This window comes from Leptidea sinapis, chromosome 33 (assembly GCF_905404315.1).
Source record: "Leptidea sinapis chromosome 33, ilLepSina1.1, whole genome shotgun sequence".
Classification (NCBI taxonomy): domain Eukaryota; kingdom Metazoa; phylum Arthropoda; class Insecta; order Lepidoptera; family Pieridae; genus Leptidea; species Leptidea sinapis.
In genome coordinates, this window is record NC_066297.1 from 9,907,918 (window position 1) to 9,924,746 (window position 16,829).

General features: G+C 37.6%; 2 protein-coding genes across 4 annotated transcripts in view; one reads left to right on the forward strand and one right to left on the reverse strand.

Annotated features, from left to right (window-relative positions):
• Positions 1 to 16,829, forward strand: part of LOC126974652 (retinal rod rhodopsin-sensitive cGMP 3',5'-cyclic phosphodiesterase subunit delta) — a 387,080-nt gene that overhangs the window by 106,313 nt on the left and 263,938 nt on the right. The gene's annotated exons all lie outside the window — the stretch shown is intronic.
• On the reverse strand, positions 1,640 to 14,903 carry LOC126974650 (protein sprouty). 2 transcript variants are annotated; one of them, XM_050822185.1, is made up of 2 exons: positions 14,703 to 14,903; positions 1,640 to 2,625 (listed from the first exon to the last, which is right to left on the reverse strand). In XM_050822185.1, the coding sequence occupies exon 2, from the start codon at positions 2,566 to 2,568 to the stop codon at positions 1,948 to 1,950; it is 621 nt and encodes a 206-aa protein (XP_050678142.1). In that variant the 5' UTR covers positions 2,569 to 2,625; positions 14,703 to 14,903; the 3' UTR covers positions 1,640 to 1,947. The 2 variants fall into 2 exon arrangements, with proteins under 2 accessions (XP_050678142.1, XP_050678143.1); XM_050822186.1 differs by lacking the exon at positions 14,703 to 14,903 and adding an exon at positions 14,356 to 14,460.

Consider the following 16,829-nt stretch of genomic DNA (forward strand, 5'->3'; position numbering starts at 1 on the left):
TATCAAGGCATGTCATGGCGTATGGATGATAAGCACCATCCTTCAGGTCTTTTTTCATGACACACGTTAGACTCCTCTTGGGAATCGTAATTTGTCGCCATCATTATTGCTCATAACTTAAAGGATATTGGCAAATTATTAAGAGCCTCTTTAGTTTTTTTGCAATTCTGTTTTATTTAACACACAAAAAAATGTAGGTGAAATGGTGGGACACTATGGATGAACCCTAGATAATAACCGCGTTACAAATTTGAATAAAAAAAGAGAATTTTTAAAGTTGTAACAATATCTATTGCCATTCAAGTCTTTTTTAGTCCACAAGTAGTCCGATTTGAGTACGGAAACAATTTATTACTTTTGGAGTCCTTGTAAGATATAGGTATAGAAACCGTTTTTGAATTCGTTCTATTATATCGGAAAGAACTTGATACCCCGGACTCCATACCGTGCTGCAATATTCAAGGATGTTATGGACAACACTGTTGTAAACGAGTATAGATAAACTGGGATCCTTAAATATTTTGATTTGTCTGAAGACTAGGCCAGATATCTTTGACGCTTTATATGTTATTTGTTCTATGTGTGGGTGAAAACTACACTACATACTATAAACTTCCTTACGACTAACATTGTTTTTTTATATACACAGTCTAACGGATTTTTCTTTCTGGTAAATTTAATGTGGAAACACTTTTCAATATGTAAGGACATTCCATTTGTAGTGCACAAGGAGTGAACAGCATCAATATCATTTTGTAGTGTTCTCACGGCAGCTTGGCTGTTATTAACAAATATCTTTGTAAATTTTCATATCGTCTGCAAACATTTTGAATTTAATTTGAGCCAAATCATTTATGAAAATAAAAAGAATGTGGGATCTAGATTTGATCCTTGAGGTACACCCAATGATATTTATCTCATAAGACTTGAAACCATTAACAGCAACCAGTTGCGACCGATTTCTTAAGTAAGATTCAGATCAACGCAACAATGAGCTACGGCAAAAACTAAATTTTTTATAAAAAACATTATGGTTCACCATGTCGAATGCATTTTGGAAATCAGTGTAAATTGCATGTGAGGAGGGTACACGTACCTCTACTGACACGTTACTAGAGTTTAGTTGGTGGAAGAAATGTTTTATTACTTACTTGTGAATCTACAAATGAAAGTCTTTACCTAATAATTTTTATTTCTGTTTGATATGGTAGGATCTAAGGATGAAAAGGAGCAGGTATTATGTAATTGGCGCGCAAAAATTATTAAACTACAGCTCACTGGCATCAGAAACTGTTCACAGTTGGCTATAAAGATGTGATACATAACGAATGTCATCACGAAACACGAATTATTTTAATTCTATCTTGTTTCTCCTATGAACGCTCCGACAACTATAAAATCGGCTGTTAAATTAATGTCCCTTTATGATTTTTGTTAGTTTACAATTTATAATCTTCGTTTTATTGCTTATTTTAAAATTATACCAGTTTTTGTAAATTCGAAATGTCATTATGATTAATTTATTGCTGCATAAATTGTTGTTTCGGCACATAAATGGGGTCACTTTTGGGATTACCATTTAATGCACCGCGACATGCGAGTCGGGACCGGCGAGGGAGCCGATAAGAAAAAACAAACATTGTAGTAAACATTCGTATTTATAATATATTGTCGTTTTATTTACAAATAAATACAAATTCAGTTAATAAATAAATGGTAAATTATCTACATCTTAATAAGTATGTTTTATATCTCATTTCTTAATCTTCTCCGGATTGTGTGGAATCCAAAATACTAAAGTTTTCTCGTGACACGTTTCGGCCTCGAGAAAATCTGAGAGTCGGTCGGTCGGGCGACACGTTCACATACATTCACACCATACGACTATATTTACACTGCACTGTACACCGGCGGCGGGGCGAAGTCCGGCCCCGCCGCCACCGCGGACTAGATAATACTGGAGAGCGGCGGCCGCGCGGGCGGCGCGCAGCGGCAGCCGGCGCGGCGCAGGCGCCCGTAGGCCGCCGCCGCCGCCGCCGCCAGCGCGCGCAGCGGCCAGTACAGCCACAGGCAGGGCAGCGGCACGGCCAGCGCCAGCACGCAGGCGCGCCGCGCGCCCCGCGCCGGGCCCTCCTCGCCGCCCCAGTGGTAGAACAGCGCCTCGGCGCAGCACATGCACGACGCGTAGTCCACGCACGCCTCCGCGCTGCACAGGCACGAGCCGCACAGCCAGCGCGACGGCAGCGGCGCCGCGCGCGCGCACTGCTCGCAGCGGCAGCGGCCGCAGCGCGCGCACACGATGGAGTCGGCGGCCGGCGCGCGCCGCTTGTCGGCGGCCGGCTGCGTCGTCACCGGCTTGCGCGCGGGCGCCGGCGCGGCGCGGCCCGGCGCGGCGCGGCCCGGCGCGGCGCGGCCCGGCGCCTCCACGTACGCGTTCCGCTCGCGCTCGCCCTCGGGCCGCGGCCGCAGCAGCGACACGGAGCCGGGCCGCGCGCCGCCCGCGCGGTGCACGCGCGCCGCCGGCTTGGGCGGGCGGGGCGGAGCCGCCGGCCCTCCATACTCGTCCATCGAGTCCGGCTAACGGCTCTCCGGGCCGTCGCCTTCCTGTTCCCTCATCGTGCCCACCTGTGGACGACACAAATATGACTTAGTTTCGGTACGGCACATCTCGCGCTCGGTTCGAAAATTCCTGATTCGGCACCGTATATGGAACGTCAACGTGGAACGTCCCATCTCTACATTCGGTCGGGACTATTTTCAATTGGAAATACAATTTCTAGTTTATACGAGACAAATTAAATACCTCTTTTAGAATTATAGAGGTATTTAGGAAAAAGTGAGGAATCTTAATGATTTAACAGCGGCAAAGAGAAATGTACCTTACATTCGTGGATTTTGAAAAAGCCTTCGACACATTGAGGCGGACCGGTGTATGATCTCACCTCCGAGAAATTGCCGTCCTCGAGAAAATATTAAATATCACTAAAGCTCTATACGAGAACTACGCTTGTAAAGTAACTCATAATGGGCTCGTCTCGGATGAAGTAGCGGTACATGCGGGTATACCACAAGGGAACCTTCTTTCACGTCTTCTTTTTCTTGTCGCTCTTGATGGAATTTAAAAAAGTAACACACAACAAGCGCCGCGGTATAGAATGGGGCATAACAAATACTCTAGAGGCTTTAGATTATGCCGATGATATATACCTCTTAAACCACGCGCTAAGTAAAAATTAAGCAACCTATGCGAGGAAACAGCGAAGGTCGGACTTAAGCTGAATATAAGAAAGACTCAAGAAATGAGGTGCGGGACAACGAGCTCAGGTCCGTTGTTCATTGGCACAGAGGTAGTGGAACGCGTCCACAAATGTTCTTATCTCGGGTGTGAGTCAGAGACTGGAGGGACTGAAGAGGATATCACTTCACGGATCGCCAAAGCACGAGCAACCTTCGCACGACTCCGATCCGAATGGCAATCACGGAAACTGACACGGAGGGTTAAGCTAAAAATATTCCGGTCCCACGTGAAGACCGTATTGATTTATGGGTGTGAGACGTGGAAGATCACCAAGCCGATCTCTGATCAACTTCAGGATTTCGTTAACCGTGCCTTCGAAATGTCCTCGGTATTCACTGGCCCAACAAAATTTCCTACGATCATCTTTGGCAACGCTGTAATGAAGTCTCAATCAACCAACAGATAAACCGCCTCAAATGGAGCTGGATAGGCCACACACCCGGAGAGATCTCAACCATATACGTCATTGACGAAGAGAAAGACATCGGAAAGACCTGGAGTGAAATTAAGAGAGATGCTCAGGACCGATCACGATGGACATGCACTGTGGACGCCTTCTGCCCCAGCTAGGGTTTACAGGAATTTTTATGTAATGTATAACTCTAAATGACTTTTAAAGTATTCAAAGTCATAATATTTAGAAATATTTCGGTACTTTTAACTTCCCTATTTTCGAATATTTGCGAGTTAATGTGCAAAGACGAGTCTTATAGCAAAGTTGATGATGGACAAACTATCCGTATTTAAACGAACGACGAGTCGTAAGTGGACGGCTGGCTATCCATATAAGGCATTTTAAAAACCGGTTCCTATGAGAGTGCATGTATTTGAAAATAGTCCGTATCCGGAACGATTACTTTCAGAAATAGACTTACAATCAAAACTTTATTCAAATCAAATATATTTATACGGACGTTGACATTCTTGATAATGGGTTACGTAAAGTATAAGTATTACTTAATAATACAATTAATTTGGAGTGTCAGCAAGCGTAACGCGGAACCATAACACGAGGTGTTTACAAACGTACTTATTAATTAACTGCAGTGCCCGAATTATCCCTTTTACTTTATTAATATCGTTATTCGTCCAACAGGTATCTATAATAAACTGTTCCATCACATTGACATTATATATTGTTCGTCAATTTCTTTTTATAAACATAAACTAAACAAACATATTGCTCCATTCTAACTCTTCACAATCAAATCCATTTAAACACTATATCTACTTTGTTTACTGAATTATCTTTCTAATATACTGTTATAATCAAATTATTCTACGCCTATCCTACGACTGGATTCTCATGGATATCTGTCTATTCTCTTCTTACAATTAATTATGAGATTTGATGAGTCATAAAATGGTGCTTTTTTCTTAAAATTCATACTTTCATAATTCTTATAGACCTTATCTTATTAACATCACCTATTTATAGTTTACATTGCCGGTAGATTTTGTTAATTTACGGTTTCAAATTTTTCTTGATCCTAAATACGGGTCGACGTACATAATTTACAATTTTTTTCTGAATTATATTATAATTATTAATATTTAGCTTTTGTTCCTATTTGGTGTTAGGTTTTACCTAACATCAAATAGGATCAAAAACCTTTAGTGGTCGCGTTCTTTTATGTAGGTGTGTTTCGGGGATCTATCTAAACACAAAGTTAGATCCAAATTCAAAATGATATTTCTTATCTGTTGTTTTTGTTAGTAGATTCTCAAAAGTATAGACTTAGCAGCTGTTTCACAATGCCCAAGTAAAGTAGCAGATTGTTATAGGGTACATCAAAGTTCCAGATATACCAGATTCAAAATTTCGTTGCGCGGAAGCGGAATACAATTATGTGTTGATTCATTTTATTGTGAAAATAGTAGTAGAAGTGCTATTTAGAAATATATACAAATAGAAAATTGTAAATTATGGAATAAAATTTTCACGAAAAGCCATTAAGCTTGTGTTACGTTATTTCTTATAGGAAACAGTTTTTTTAATATTTTCATTTCGTCAAACGGAAGTATTGAGTGCGAGGTTGCCACACCGATCTGCCAGATAATACATATATAAATTAAATACAGTGATAGTGAAACGCAATCTGTTATATCTGGAGCTTTTATCTAGCCTATGACAATCTGCGAATTTACTTGAATATTGTGAAACAGCCCCTTAGAATATATTTGACAGCTCGATAATGTTTTACCAATTTTGTTTTGGAATACTAAGGAGCTTATGCCAAGCGCGGCTGACTGTTTACGACTTATGAATGAAGACTGGTTGGTTACAGTCATGATAGATTTGCGTGCCTTTTCTCTCTCTTATATCTCCGTTACAGATGGTTTTTTATGTCACACTTTTTGTTTTGTTTGTTTGTCTATTAAATTAAATTGTTACTCTATGGTTAAAGGCATTAATCCCCATAAATACTTTTAACGACAACATAATATTATATTGAGTCAACCAGTTATCGTCACCATCGTAAAAACGTAACAAAATCGCATCAAAATGTATCGCAGACATAAATACGTGTAAAACTGTAAAGTAACATTTGTAGATAATATTAGACATCGGGAATTAATAGATCACATATAAATAGCATACATAAGCTGAGCTCCGTAACCGAAGAGTAATTTATACTTGTGTAATGCGATTATCACAATTATATACTAAGTATTAACGCTGGGTTTTATGATTGATACTGATCCGCGATTTTGAGCCTTATTTGTATTTATGTCTATATTTATTTATGCATTTATCCACTGCTTTAAAATATAAACCATTATAACGAATGGATGTTTAACGTTGTCGCATTGTTAGTCGTTGAATTTGCATCAGTAGGTACCTGACTGTATGTTGTAATGATTTCTAAGACGTTAAGCTGTCAATTTTTTTTTATGGAAAAGGAGGACAAAGGGGAGTGCGGGACCTGGTGTTAGGTGACCGCCGCCCACATTCTCTTGCAACACACCAGAGGAATCACAGAAGCGTTGCCGGCCCTTTAAAACGAACACCTTGTACGGGCTGTTTTTGAACGTACCAATGTCGTATCGTCCTGGAAACACCGTTAAAGTTCATTCCACAGCTGTGTAGTACGTGGAAGAAAGCTCCTTGAAAACCGATGAAAAGAATTTTTTTTGTAAGTAAACTATAGCAAACACGCATGTTTTAATGAGTCAATTAATTTATGCAAATAAGTACAATGTTTTTTGTGTGCTTGTATTTAAATAAATTAAATTATTTCTTATTCCTCATGAACGAAGCGACTCAAACTACTTAATTGGCAAAAAATATCAATGAAGCAATTATTGTAGTTATTGCTATCTCATTATGTGCACAAAACAGTTAAAGGTCAGCTAGTAAAAATCTTACTCGGGATGGTATTGTACATAGAATTAATGTATATATATTAGAGAAGCCACAAACAAATAACCAAAGCGGTTTACAAAGTAATATACCCAGGAAAAAGGACATCTTGTGGAGGGCCTACCAGCACTGTGTCTTCCGGTTCGTGGTCGCCATTCAAGGTATGTGCCCTGCGCTCTGCCACTTTAGTTTCGCAATCATTTGGGCTATGCCTGTGACTTTAGTCCTCCTACGGATCTCCTCATTTCTGATTAAATCTCGCAGGGAAACTCCGAGCAGAGCCCTCTCCATATCCTTCTGAGCGACCATGAGCTTTCTCATCAAGCACATAGTTAGCGACTCATCGTCGTCACTGGCAACACACACTGGTTGCAAACCTTCGTCTACAGACACTGTGGTTTTGGGACGAGAAGATTTTACAAAGCTTCCCGAACGCTGCCCATCCGAGTTGGATTCGACGAGTGACCTCTTTCGCGAAATTGCACCTGCCTAACTGAATTTTTTGCCCGAGGTAGACATACTCGTCGACAATTTCGAGAGTACAATTCCCAATTGTTAGGGGAGTAGGTGCGACATGGACATTTGACATGATCTTCATATTATCCAAGTTAATTTCATGACCTCAGAATAGCTTCCTAAGGAGTAATGAGCTTTGTTCCTCTTCCAGGTTTTGGGTAATGGTCCCTAATCTTCTCATACCGGGGAGCCAAGACTGACAGAATGTATATAAAAAAAATCTTACTAGGAATTTTATTGTTTTGGTAAAAGCATGCATACATGCGTTTTACTAGATGTGAGACTTAGCTAGACCAGTTTATCGCCCCAACAAACCCCATGTAGAAAATGCCATCCAAATTGTTAGAGTCGGTTCCAAGGTAGACAAAATAAACATATTCAAAGAAAAGAACAAAAAATTAATTTCTTAAACGAAATGAACGCTTTCTAATCGGAGGCTATATTATAATATAAGTAATTGACTAATTAAGTAATCATTATTGTTAATACGATCACAACACACAGTTTATCATGAAATTTATCACTGTTGTAAATTACACTGTTAAAACTTACCTAAAGTTAAAAATATATTTTAATGCTGTTTGCAAATTATACATATTACTAGTATAGATTTTGACATAGCTACGCGAAAGGTTAAATATTTTTGTATTCGAGATATATCATATGTCATCGATGTTCGAGAGAAATAAAGCAATAATAAATTAATTTGCCTAGTGCTATGTTGTGACTTGTGAGAAGGAAATTTATGGCGAGTTAACAATTATTGTACAAGTTTCTGATTGATTTGAAGGTAGGCTGAAGTTAAATAAGAAACAGTTATTGTAACGATAATGTTGAAATGGTTTTGTCACGGTAGTGGAAGGATGGCAGAACAATAGTGATCGGACAGCCTGGGACTAGATTCTGATTATTTTATATCAATCACAATGACAGTACAATATTGTATATTTTATTAAAATGGGCGCAAAAAAGAATGCTAGGACAGTTTCATTTGTTTACAAAGGGTTCACATCAAAAAGAGATTGACAAAATAAATGCGTTTATGCCTTTTAGATATATACTAATGTGTAAGCATTATTTTGTTTTGGTCTGAAGGGCGCCGTAGCTAGTGAAATTAATGGGCAAATGAGACTTAACATCTTATGTCTCAATATGACGAGCACAATTATTGTAGTGCCGCTTAGAAGTTATGGGTTTCTCAAGAATCCTGAGCGGTACTGCATTTTAATAGGCAGGGCGTATCAATTAGGTACCTTCAGCTGGACGTTCTGCTCGTTTCGTCCCTCATTGTCATATATGAAAAAAACTTTTACTGAACAAATTTATAATGCTAATGTGGATATTGAAGTATCGAGCTAGATGAACGGTCTACATCTAACGATCAGTCCAACAGTGAACTGAAGGAATAAGACTCAGGCAGGTATTCAAAAATGTGTGTTAGTCTCAATACGTGATCCGTTATCAAGAGTAGCTATTGTTATCTCTTTTATACACAACTATATAGACGGAAACAAAACACACTTGATTACAGATTACTTATTGATACCTTCATGAGAATGGACCGAGAGTTGCAGGAAAGCTTTGATATCAATTTGTAACAATATTGTATAATAGTCACTGCCTAGCTCCACAGCTATAAAATAACAGCTTGAAAAAACTTCGGTAGTAATTAAACGATTAAACCGATTCGTATGGATAATATATATTTTTTATTTTATAGAGAAGGAGGACAAAGGAGCGTACGTGTCACCTGTTGTCAAGTGATCACCACCGCCAACATTCTCTTGCAATACCAGAGGAATCACTTAGGAGACAGAGGAAGCCTTATAGAAAGGTGTACGCGCCTTTTTTGAAGGTAATGATCCCACGTCCTATCGTGGTGGAATTACCACGCAAGGAAGGAATTTTTGAAGGGATTCTTCCATGTGAAACAAAATTGAACCTTATTCTTAAATAATTCGGACCAAAGAATAATCATAACCCTAAGTTGAGTTTCTATTACTGTTTGTAGATAAAATTAAATAAACTATAAGAGCGATGCCGTTGTTATGAAAGCCGTGGAGTGTATGAAGCGATTTAAGTGTATGTTGACGCGGTGTAGACACATTAACATTTATTATTTAAGAGAGATAAGATAACTCAGCTACTATAACTATATACTTGTATTAACTGTGAGATTTACTTATAATGTTACTTCAACTATTCAAGAGAAACTTATTAAAGTGATACTTTTATTGCGTCTTCTCAGACTTTTTCGTCTATGTGTTGCATGTCGAGTGACGGTCGGGCGGCGCCTATAGTTCGCAGCAGCTGACCGTGTAGTGTATAGAATATTACTGATTTAGTTGGAGAATTAGTCTACTTTTATTATTTCCATTATCATTCCAATTTGCCAAGTATAAAATTAAGATTGATGAAGCGATTTTTATACCCTTAATGGAATATTGTTCCAGTCTATCTAGATAGACTGTGACAACTGTGAATGCGTTGAAAAAAAATTGAGTTTAGAACTAACATCTATCTTGAGAAATGCACTCACACTAACACAAATTGTCATACAAACTGCGAGTGTAAGACGTAGCTTATCACGCAATCTACAGTATTAAACCTAGGCTTTTTTTTATCGGTTGTCGTATGGAGAGTAAATGATACCTACTAAATCAGCTCGAATTTTTTAAACAATAAATGTTAACTGGGAAGCGAAATCAGATAAGCACATCCAAGTTAGTCTAATAATGTTAACCATGTAAAACGTAACATTTACGAAATACCGTCATTTGTTGTAATTCATAACTATCACAGAGCTTTACTAACTTTTGTTTCGGCGATAATCAAGTTTTGTCTTTATAAATACATTGACACTTGTGTTCCAGAGAGGTCAACAATGACCGATCTCCATCTTCCACTTGCATCAATCTATTCAATATTAATTCTTTTAATAGAAGATGAGGACAAACTCTTACAACAGAAATCATTCGAGCGTTTCCGGCCTTGAAATTACTCTTAGGACGGATTTCACCTCTTAAGTACGATTTGACTGTAGAATGTAATGTTGCCAACAAATCCATCCAAATTCGCACTATTTTGTGCAGTCAATCTTCTTTTAATCATTTTCACGCAGACCTAACAATAACATGAAAATTAGTTTCAAATCATAGAAACGGCAAGAAACTCGACCATTTGCTGTCATTATATAACGTGTTCCAAGGTTATAATGTATCATTTTAGTTTCGTTCTACATAAATTTCTTTGGCTTATTTGCAAAATTTGTGAAAAGAAGCTTAGCATAGGCTTAGAGCCAGCCAATATGTTATGGTAAAAGAACATCTGTTTTATGGAATTTTATTCTATTAACATTTTAATTGTTATTTATTCTCTTCACTTTTGCAGATATCTGAATTTCAATTAAAACAAACACAAGCACTTAGGTCTATATGAAAAAGTCTGACTTCATGAAAAATTTAACGTTTTATAGTAGTAATTTGTTAAGTGAATGTACAATATTGTATTATTGGAGGCTTTAATAAAACGTTCCCGAGTATACTTGTAAAACATAGCTGCTAAACTTATACAAAATTTTGTCGCATCGCAGATTTAATAAACTTCTTTACTATATCTTATTATTTATTATGAAATAGGCTATGAATATGAATAGAATATGATATAAATATTCTGTTGTAACCTAACGTGCCGTTCATTGAACACCGTGGGGTCACTGAACGGAAATTGAAAGTCAAACGCGAGATCGTATTTAAGATAATCAGATAATACAATAAATTAGCAAACGACTGAAGATTCCTTGACATATATTAATAAATTTCAATGGGTTTATTGTGATACTTTATTCACAACTTTTAATTAAAAAAAATCTGTTTTATGAGTACTATGAACTGATCAGTACCTGCGATTTTGTCTAGACTGTTTGTGAACACCTATCTATAATCAAGCCCCTGAATAAAAAAAATTCAAGAGACCATGGACTACCACTAGCATTGGGTGGAAAAAAAAGGGAAAAATCTCTCTAATGTTCCATTAAAATGTGCGAAAGGTCTATATATCTATGCAAACGAAACAGATTCATACAAAGATTCATGAAATAGATTCAATAAGACATAAGATAGCTCTTAACAAACTCAACAGGCTTCACCCACACACTACTGGAAAAGGAGTTACAACATTGGCCGTCGGTCTCCGAATATTTAGTTGGCGTAGTGAAATAGAAACTTTTTGAAACGGAACAAATTGTGGTTTATATTCTTTTTTCCCGTTACGAGGACGTTGGTTGAATGATTTGCTTTACAATAAACAGAAGCAAATCCTAGGCACCATTTGAAACAAATAATTTATTGTGTCAATAGTTAAGATTGTAATAAAGTATTTAGACAAATTTGCATGTGTCACAGATAAGTATCTTCCTATGAGAACTAACTTGCATTCACTATAATTCACGTCTTCTAAAACTTCAATTCTAGAACTGAATAAGTTTGAAATTTATGTTTTATAGGAAAACGTTTAGAATTAAAGACGGTTTTATCTTAGTTTTAAATATTTGGACGAGTGTGGTGGTATCAAACATAGGGTTGCTGGTTCGATGCTTACAAGGCAAGTTTGCATAGGCTCGTGGAAGGAAAAGTTATTTAGATAATAAATAGCGACGCAACAACGAAAAATTACAACATTCACAAATACGGACTTCTGCATGTTTAAGACGTAGTTTGTAAATTCGAAATAACTCGAGTGTAACATAAGCTATCGAAGGCACAATATTTTTGATACAAACTCATACATAATAGAACCTATTTGGAACATCCCGAATTATTATGACCAATTAACGAAAACTTAAAAGAAAAATGTACTTGCTAAGAGAATAAGTCTAAGTTACAAAACTATCTAGCAAATGACATGGTATTAGGGAAAATATATTATGCTATGAAGAATTGACCATACCTCATAAGACTGAAGCTTATTATTAAATTATCTTGCCCCAAACTAGGCATAGCCTGTACTATGGGTAGGTACAAGACAACGATATATTTAATACAATATACTTACTTAAACTCTGAAACAAACATCCATATTCATCATATAAATGTTTGCACCTACTGGGATTCGAACCCGGGACCTCTAGCTTTAGTAGTCAGGGTCACCAACCATTCGGCTATATGGGTCGTCAACTATTGGGAACTGAACAAAGCTCAAGTCACAGAAGCGATAACATCTTTCATTAGCATCGAAAACATGTACCAGGCTAGCATAGTAACTAAGAGTTATTATGTCATAAATAACTACGACCAGTTCCGCCTTTAATATATTACTTGTGTATAGTGGATTATAAAACAAGTTATAATAATATACACTCTGTATATAAACTTGCATTTAATTCTATTTCGAATATATTTGAAGATTTACTCTGAAATACTTGCGTCCGTTCTTCTTAGACATTCATTTTTTTTGGAAACTTGATATTTTTCATTAAATATTGAATTTTTTATTTATTAATATTTGATATGGAAGAAATTTATTTGGAGGAGCAGAGGCCGAAATAAGATTTTCGCGATTTATAGGTACTTAATCATAATTTTTGTTATTGGATCGTTACCTTGGTAGGTATATATACATATTTGTTTAAAGCTTCTCCCCAGAAATCAAGCAAATCGACATATATTGGGGCCCATTCGTGGGTAGGCACAATATTCAAACTACGTATATGTAAGATATTTATTTATTAGAGGAGGCATGGACATCTGCTTTACCAGATGTCTTAAGTTGCGTTGCCGGATGTATCGAAACTTAAATCGATCAGTAACTAACTAATCCGAGCCACGATTCTCTGTGGCCAATTATATTGATAATATCACTCGTGGGTAAATTATATATACATAAATTAAATTAATTAGTATAATATTAATGAGTTATTATTTGTATATAAAGTCGTTACTTATTTCGAATGCTGTAAATACGTTTTTTTAAGTATATTAAATACTGAAAGTTCGTTATAAGATAATATTGAGTAGTTGTGTGTTGTTTACATTATTCATTATCAGTGTGTTATGGAACGTAGAAATTGGTAACGCTGTTAGCGCTGTTGCTATATAATACATAATATCACACTTTCATTTATATTTCATATACAGTCTGTTGATCTGTCTGTAACTACCTTCAGAACAACTACACTGATAATTAGAGGAATTTTATTTAGATTTTTTAAGGTTATTATGTAGTCGACGAACTTGAGGTAACTTGCAATATCAGAGTACTATCAAGGTCGTCAACCAAGACAGCAGGAGTTGTAAGAGTATTTATTGAACTTCTCGAGCAACAGGAAGGTCCACTAATGTGGCCAAATGTGAAATACATTTGCGAACATTTGACCCATTAAAATTTAATTATTAAACATTAAAACAAGCCAGCGAATTTGAAAAAATATTTATAGAGATGTGGAAAAATAAACCTTTGCTCTTTCCGTTCTGAATCTTTTTAAATGAGAAAAATAGAATGAATACGATAAGTAAAAGGTAACTAAACCTAACCTACTTATAAATAGACAAATAGACAATCAATAGATAGTGGTCATTGGTATATTATTATGTTAATCTTCGAAACCTATCCTATATGATTTTTGTATTCTGTACTTTTAAAGTTGGACACAAATTGAGGATTAAAAGTGCCTCTTTATATTCATTCCTTCTTAAAATAATATACATTAAAAAGCTTTGAAAGATTTTGTAATATTATAACAAACGAATTTATAAGTGATTTATTTATTACCTACGCCTCTAAATAAACTACTTCTGGGTAGAGAAATAGATAATGGAATCGCTGAATGAGTAATTGAAAATAATTTGAGATTACCAATTTCATAATCGGTGTGGCAGAGCTGGCAACATGTGGGCGGTATGTTGACCGGTTACGGATAGACATTCAGATATTACTGCTCATTCATGACTGTCGAAACAACATTGCAACACTACGTACACCTACCTATAATGTATTCCTACGCTTATCTGACTGATTTTCTGTTAGAAGGGTTATTTAGGTTTCGCAATTAGCTTTGAATGTACTAGGGTAACATGAATTGATGGGGCTCTAGTTGAGTCGTATAAGCTGTGGTCGGACTTGTGAGCGGTGTACGGGTCACAGGAGCGCCCGGGCCGTGGGACGTCTCCTGGGTACTTACGCAGCAGACATTCCCACTAGCACGCAGGTATCCTACACACACGGCAGCACAAGGACACTCGCACTCACAAACACAACCGAACCGACTACTACGGGATATGCGGACGCTCACTGACACTCCTGGCCACCTGGCCACCTCATCACCGATCCGCCTCATCAGAGCGACACCGCATTTCGGGCGCGCAAATCCACGAGAAGCCTCATGAGAGCGGGCCGGTGCGGGCGACCGGCACCTGGCGGCAGGCGTGCGCGGGGCGGGCGCGGGCGGGGGGGACCGCGGCCCACGCACCGGCCTCGATTCTCGTCCGCCTGCCGCGCGGTTATCACTGCAATATGGCCGCTACTCACTTCCTCGGTGAAGTTCTTCGTTGATTTCTACTCCTGATCTCGACGACGGCGATTTTCTTAACCTTTCCGAACTCGTACGGATTCACTACACTTATTCTTATACACATTTTAATGGGAAACCGGGAGCGTTAGCGCTTCGCTCCGACGAAACGAGCGTTCCATTCGCAGGCACATTCCGCACTGGCGTCGGGCGCGGAGGCCGGCGGAGAGGCGCGCCCCGCCGCCCGCGCCGCGCGCCCCGCAGCGCCTCGCCTTTTTATGAATGGAAGGCGGCCATACTGAATGAACTGCGTACACGAAGCGGTCGGCCGCTGGGTCGCGGGCGCGGGGCGCGGGGAGAGCGGGGCGACAGGAAGCGGGCTGCGAGCGGTCGCGGTGCCAAATTTTGCGGCGCGGGCGACAGTAGCGGATGCGCTCGTTTATCGAGCTTCCGGCGAGATCCCCCGCGCGACCGCATCCGGGAATTAAGTTTCCGGTAGATAGATGCCACACCCCGCCCACTTTCCTAGTACGACTCACATAGTCTAGAATACAACACTTCCGTGATGCTGCCACATTCCATTGTAACAATGTGTAGAGTGTTAATGTTACCTATCTACCTCGTATACCTACCTAATAATCTTACGGATTTAAAAACACAAAAATTGTAAATGTTCTTGTGTCGTTTAAAATACGTTAGTTGGACTTATACAATCCAAGATGAGCCAAATGATAAAGTATTATGTGAGACTCTGTGTCAAGGACATACGATAACGTTCTCGTACGAACAATCACTGTTTCCATGTTTTAAAATACAACGAATATAACTCTACTCACCTACTACCGAAAACTCCATGTAGAAAAAAAATGTGCTTAGTTGAAATTAAAATATTTATGGTAAAAATATGTATATTTTATATTTATTATATTTTTATATTAAACAATTATATTTTAGGGAGGCAAGCAACAATATCACATAAGTTTGCCTTACTTTACTTAGTGCGATAATTAGGACAAAGTTAAAGTTTATAATATGGAGAGATGCAGAAAATTATAATTTATTCTTACATAATTCAATAAAATGTTTCATTATTTACTTAAGTTAACTCTGAAATTAGATTTTCAACTGTCATCCATTAATTTTGGTGCCCATTTAATTTGTAGAGTACATATAATATAACTAATTTGACTAACTGAATAATTAATCGCAACATCTCAACTCAATTTACTACAGTTTATCAACCGTAAAGTAGATCCTGTAGATGGAGCCACAACCTGAGAGTTGAAAAAGACATACCAAAATTTCGGTTGTCTCAGTTGGCAAGAGCGCTCGGTCGGAGCCCGAGAGGTCGCGGGTTTGAGTCCCGCATCGTTTATAAATTTTGCTACAAATTTAATTTGCATATTTAATCCCAGAAGTGTGGGATTATTATTTATTATTATTATCGCTTAAAAATAACAAACTGTTCAGTCAAATTATACTCTAGAACTACACCGGGGACTACATAAAACAGGGTGAAAATTGGAGGCAAAAAATTAAATACACAACGATTATAAAGATATTTTAGATTAAACTAGCTGACTCAGCAAACGTCATATTGCCATATAACATATTAAAAAAAATCAATTATTAAAATTTTCATGCAACCGATTCTCAGACCTACGAAAAATATCGTACTACAATTATTGTATTCGATTGCCATCTTGCAACCCTATATCGGTTTGGTGGATAGAACAGAATAATATAAAAATCGCGATACAAAAATAGTTGTAGATCATAGAAGGTCGAAATTAAATTTGTATGTATTTTTCAATCCTGAATCATAATAAATTAAAAATTAAAAAAAATTTTAAAAAATTTTTGGGGTGGACTATCCTTAACATTTAGGGGGATGAAAAATAGATAGTAGCCGATTCTCAGACCTACTGAATATGCATATAAAATTTGGTAAAAAATCAGTAAAGCCGTTTCGGAGGAGTAAGGTAACTAGCATTGTGACACGATTATTTTATATATAATATCCAAAAACATTAAATTAAAATTATACTTAATTTAAACTTAAATGAAATAAAATTGTACTCATTTTGGATATTCATCAGGATTTTAAATCCAACTACATACTTCTAAAAAGAGGGTATTTTTAACAC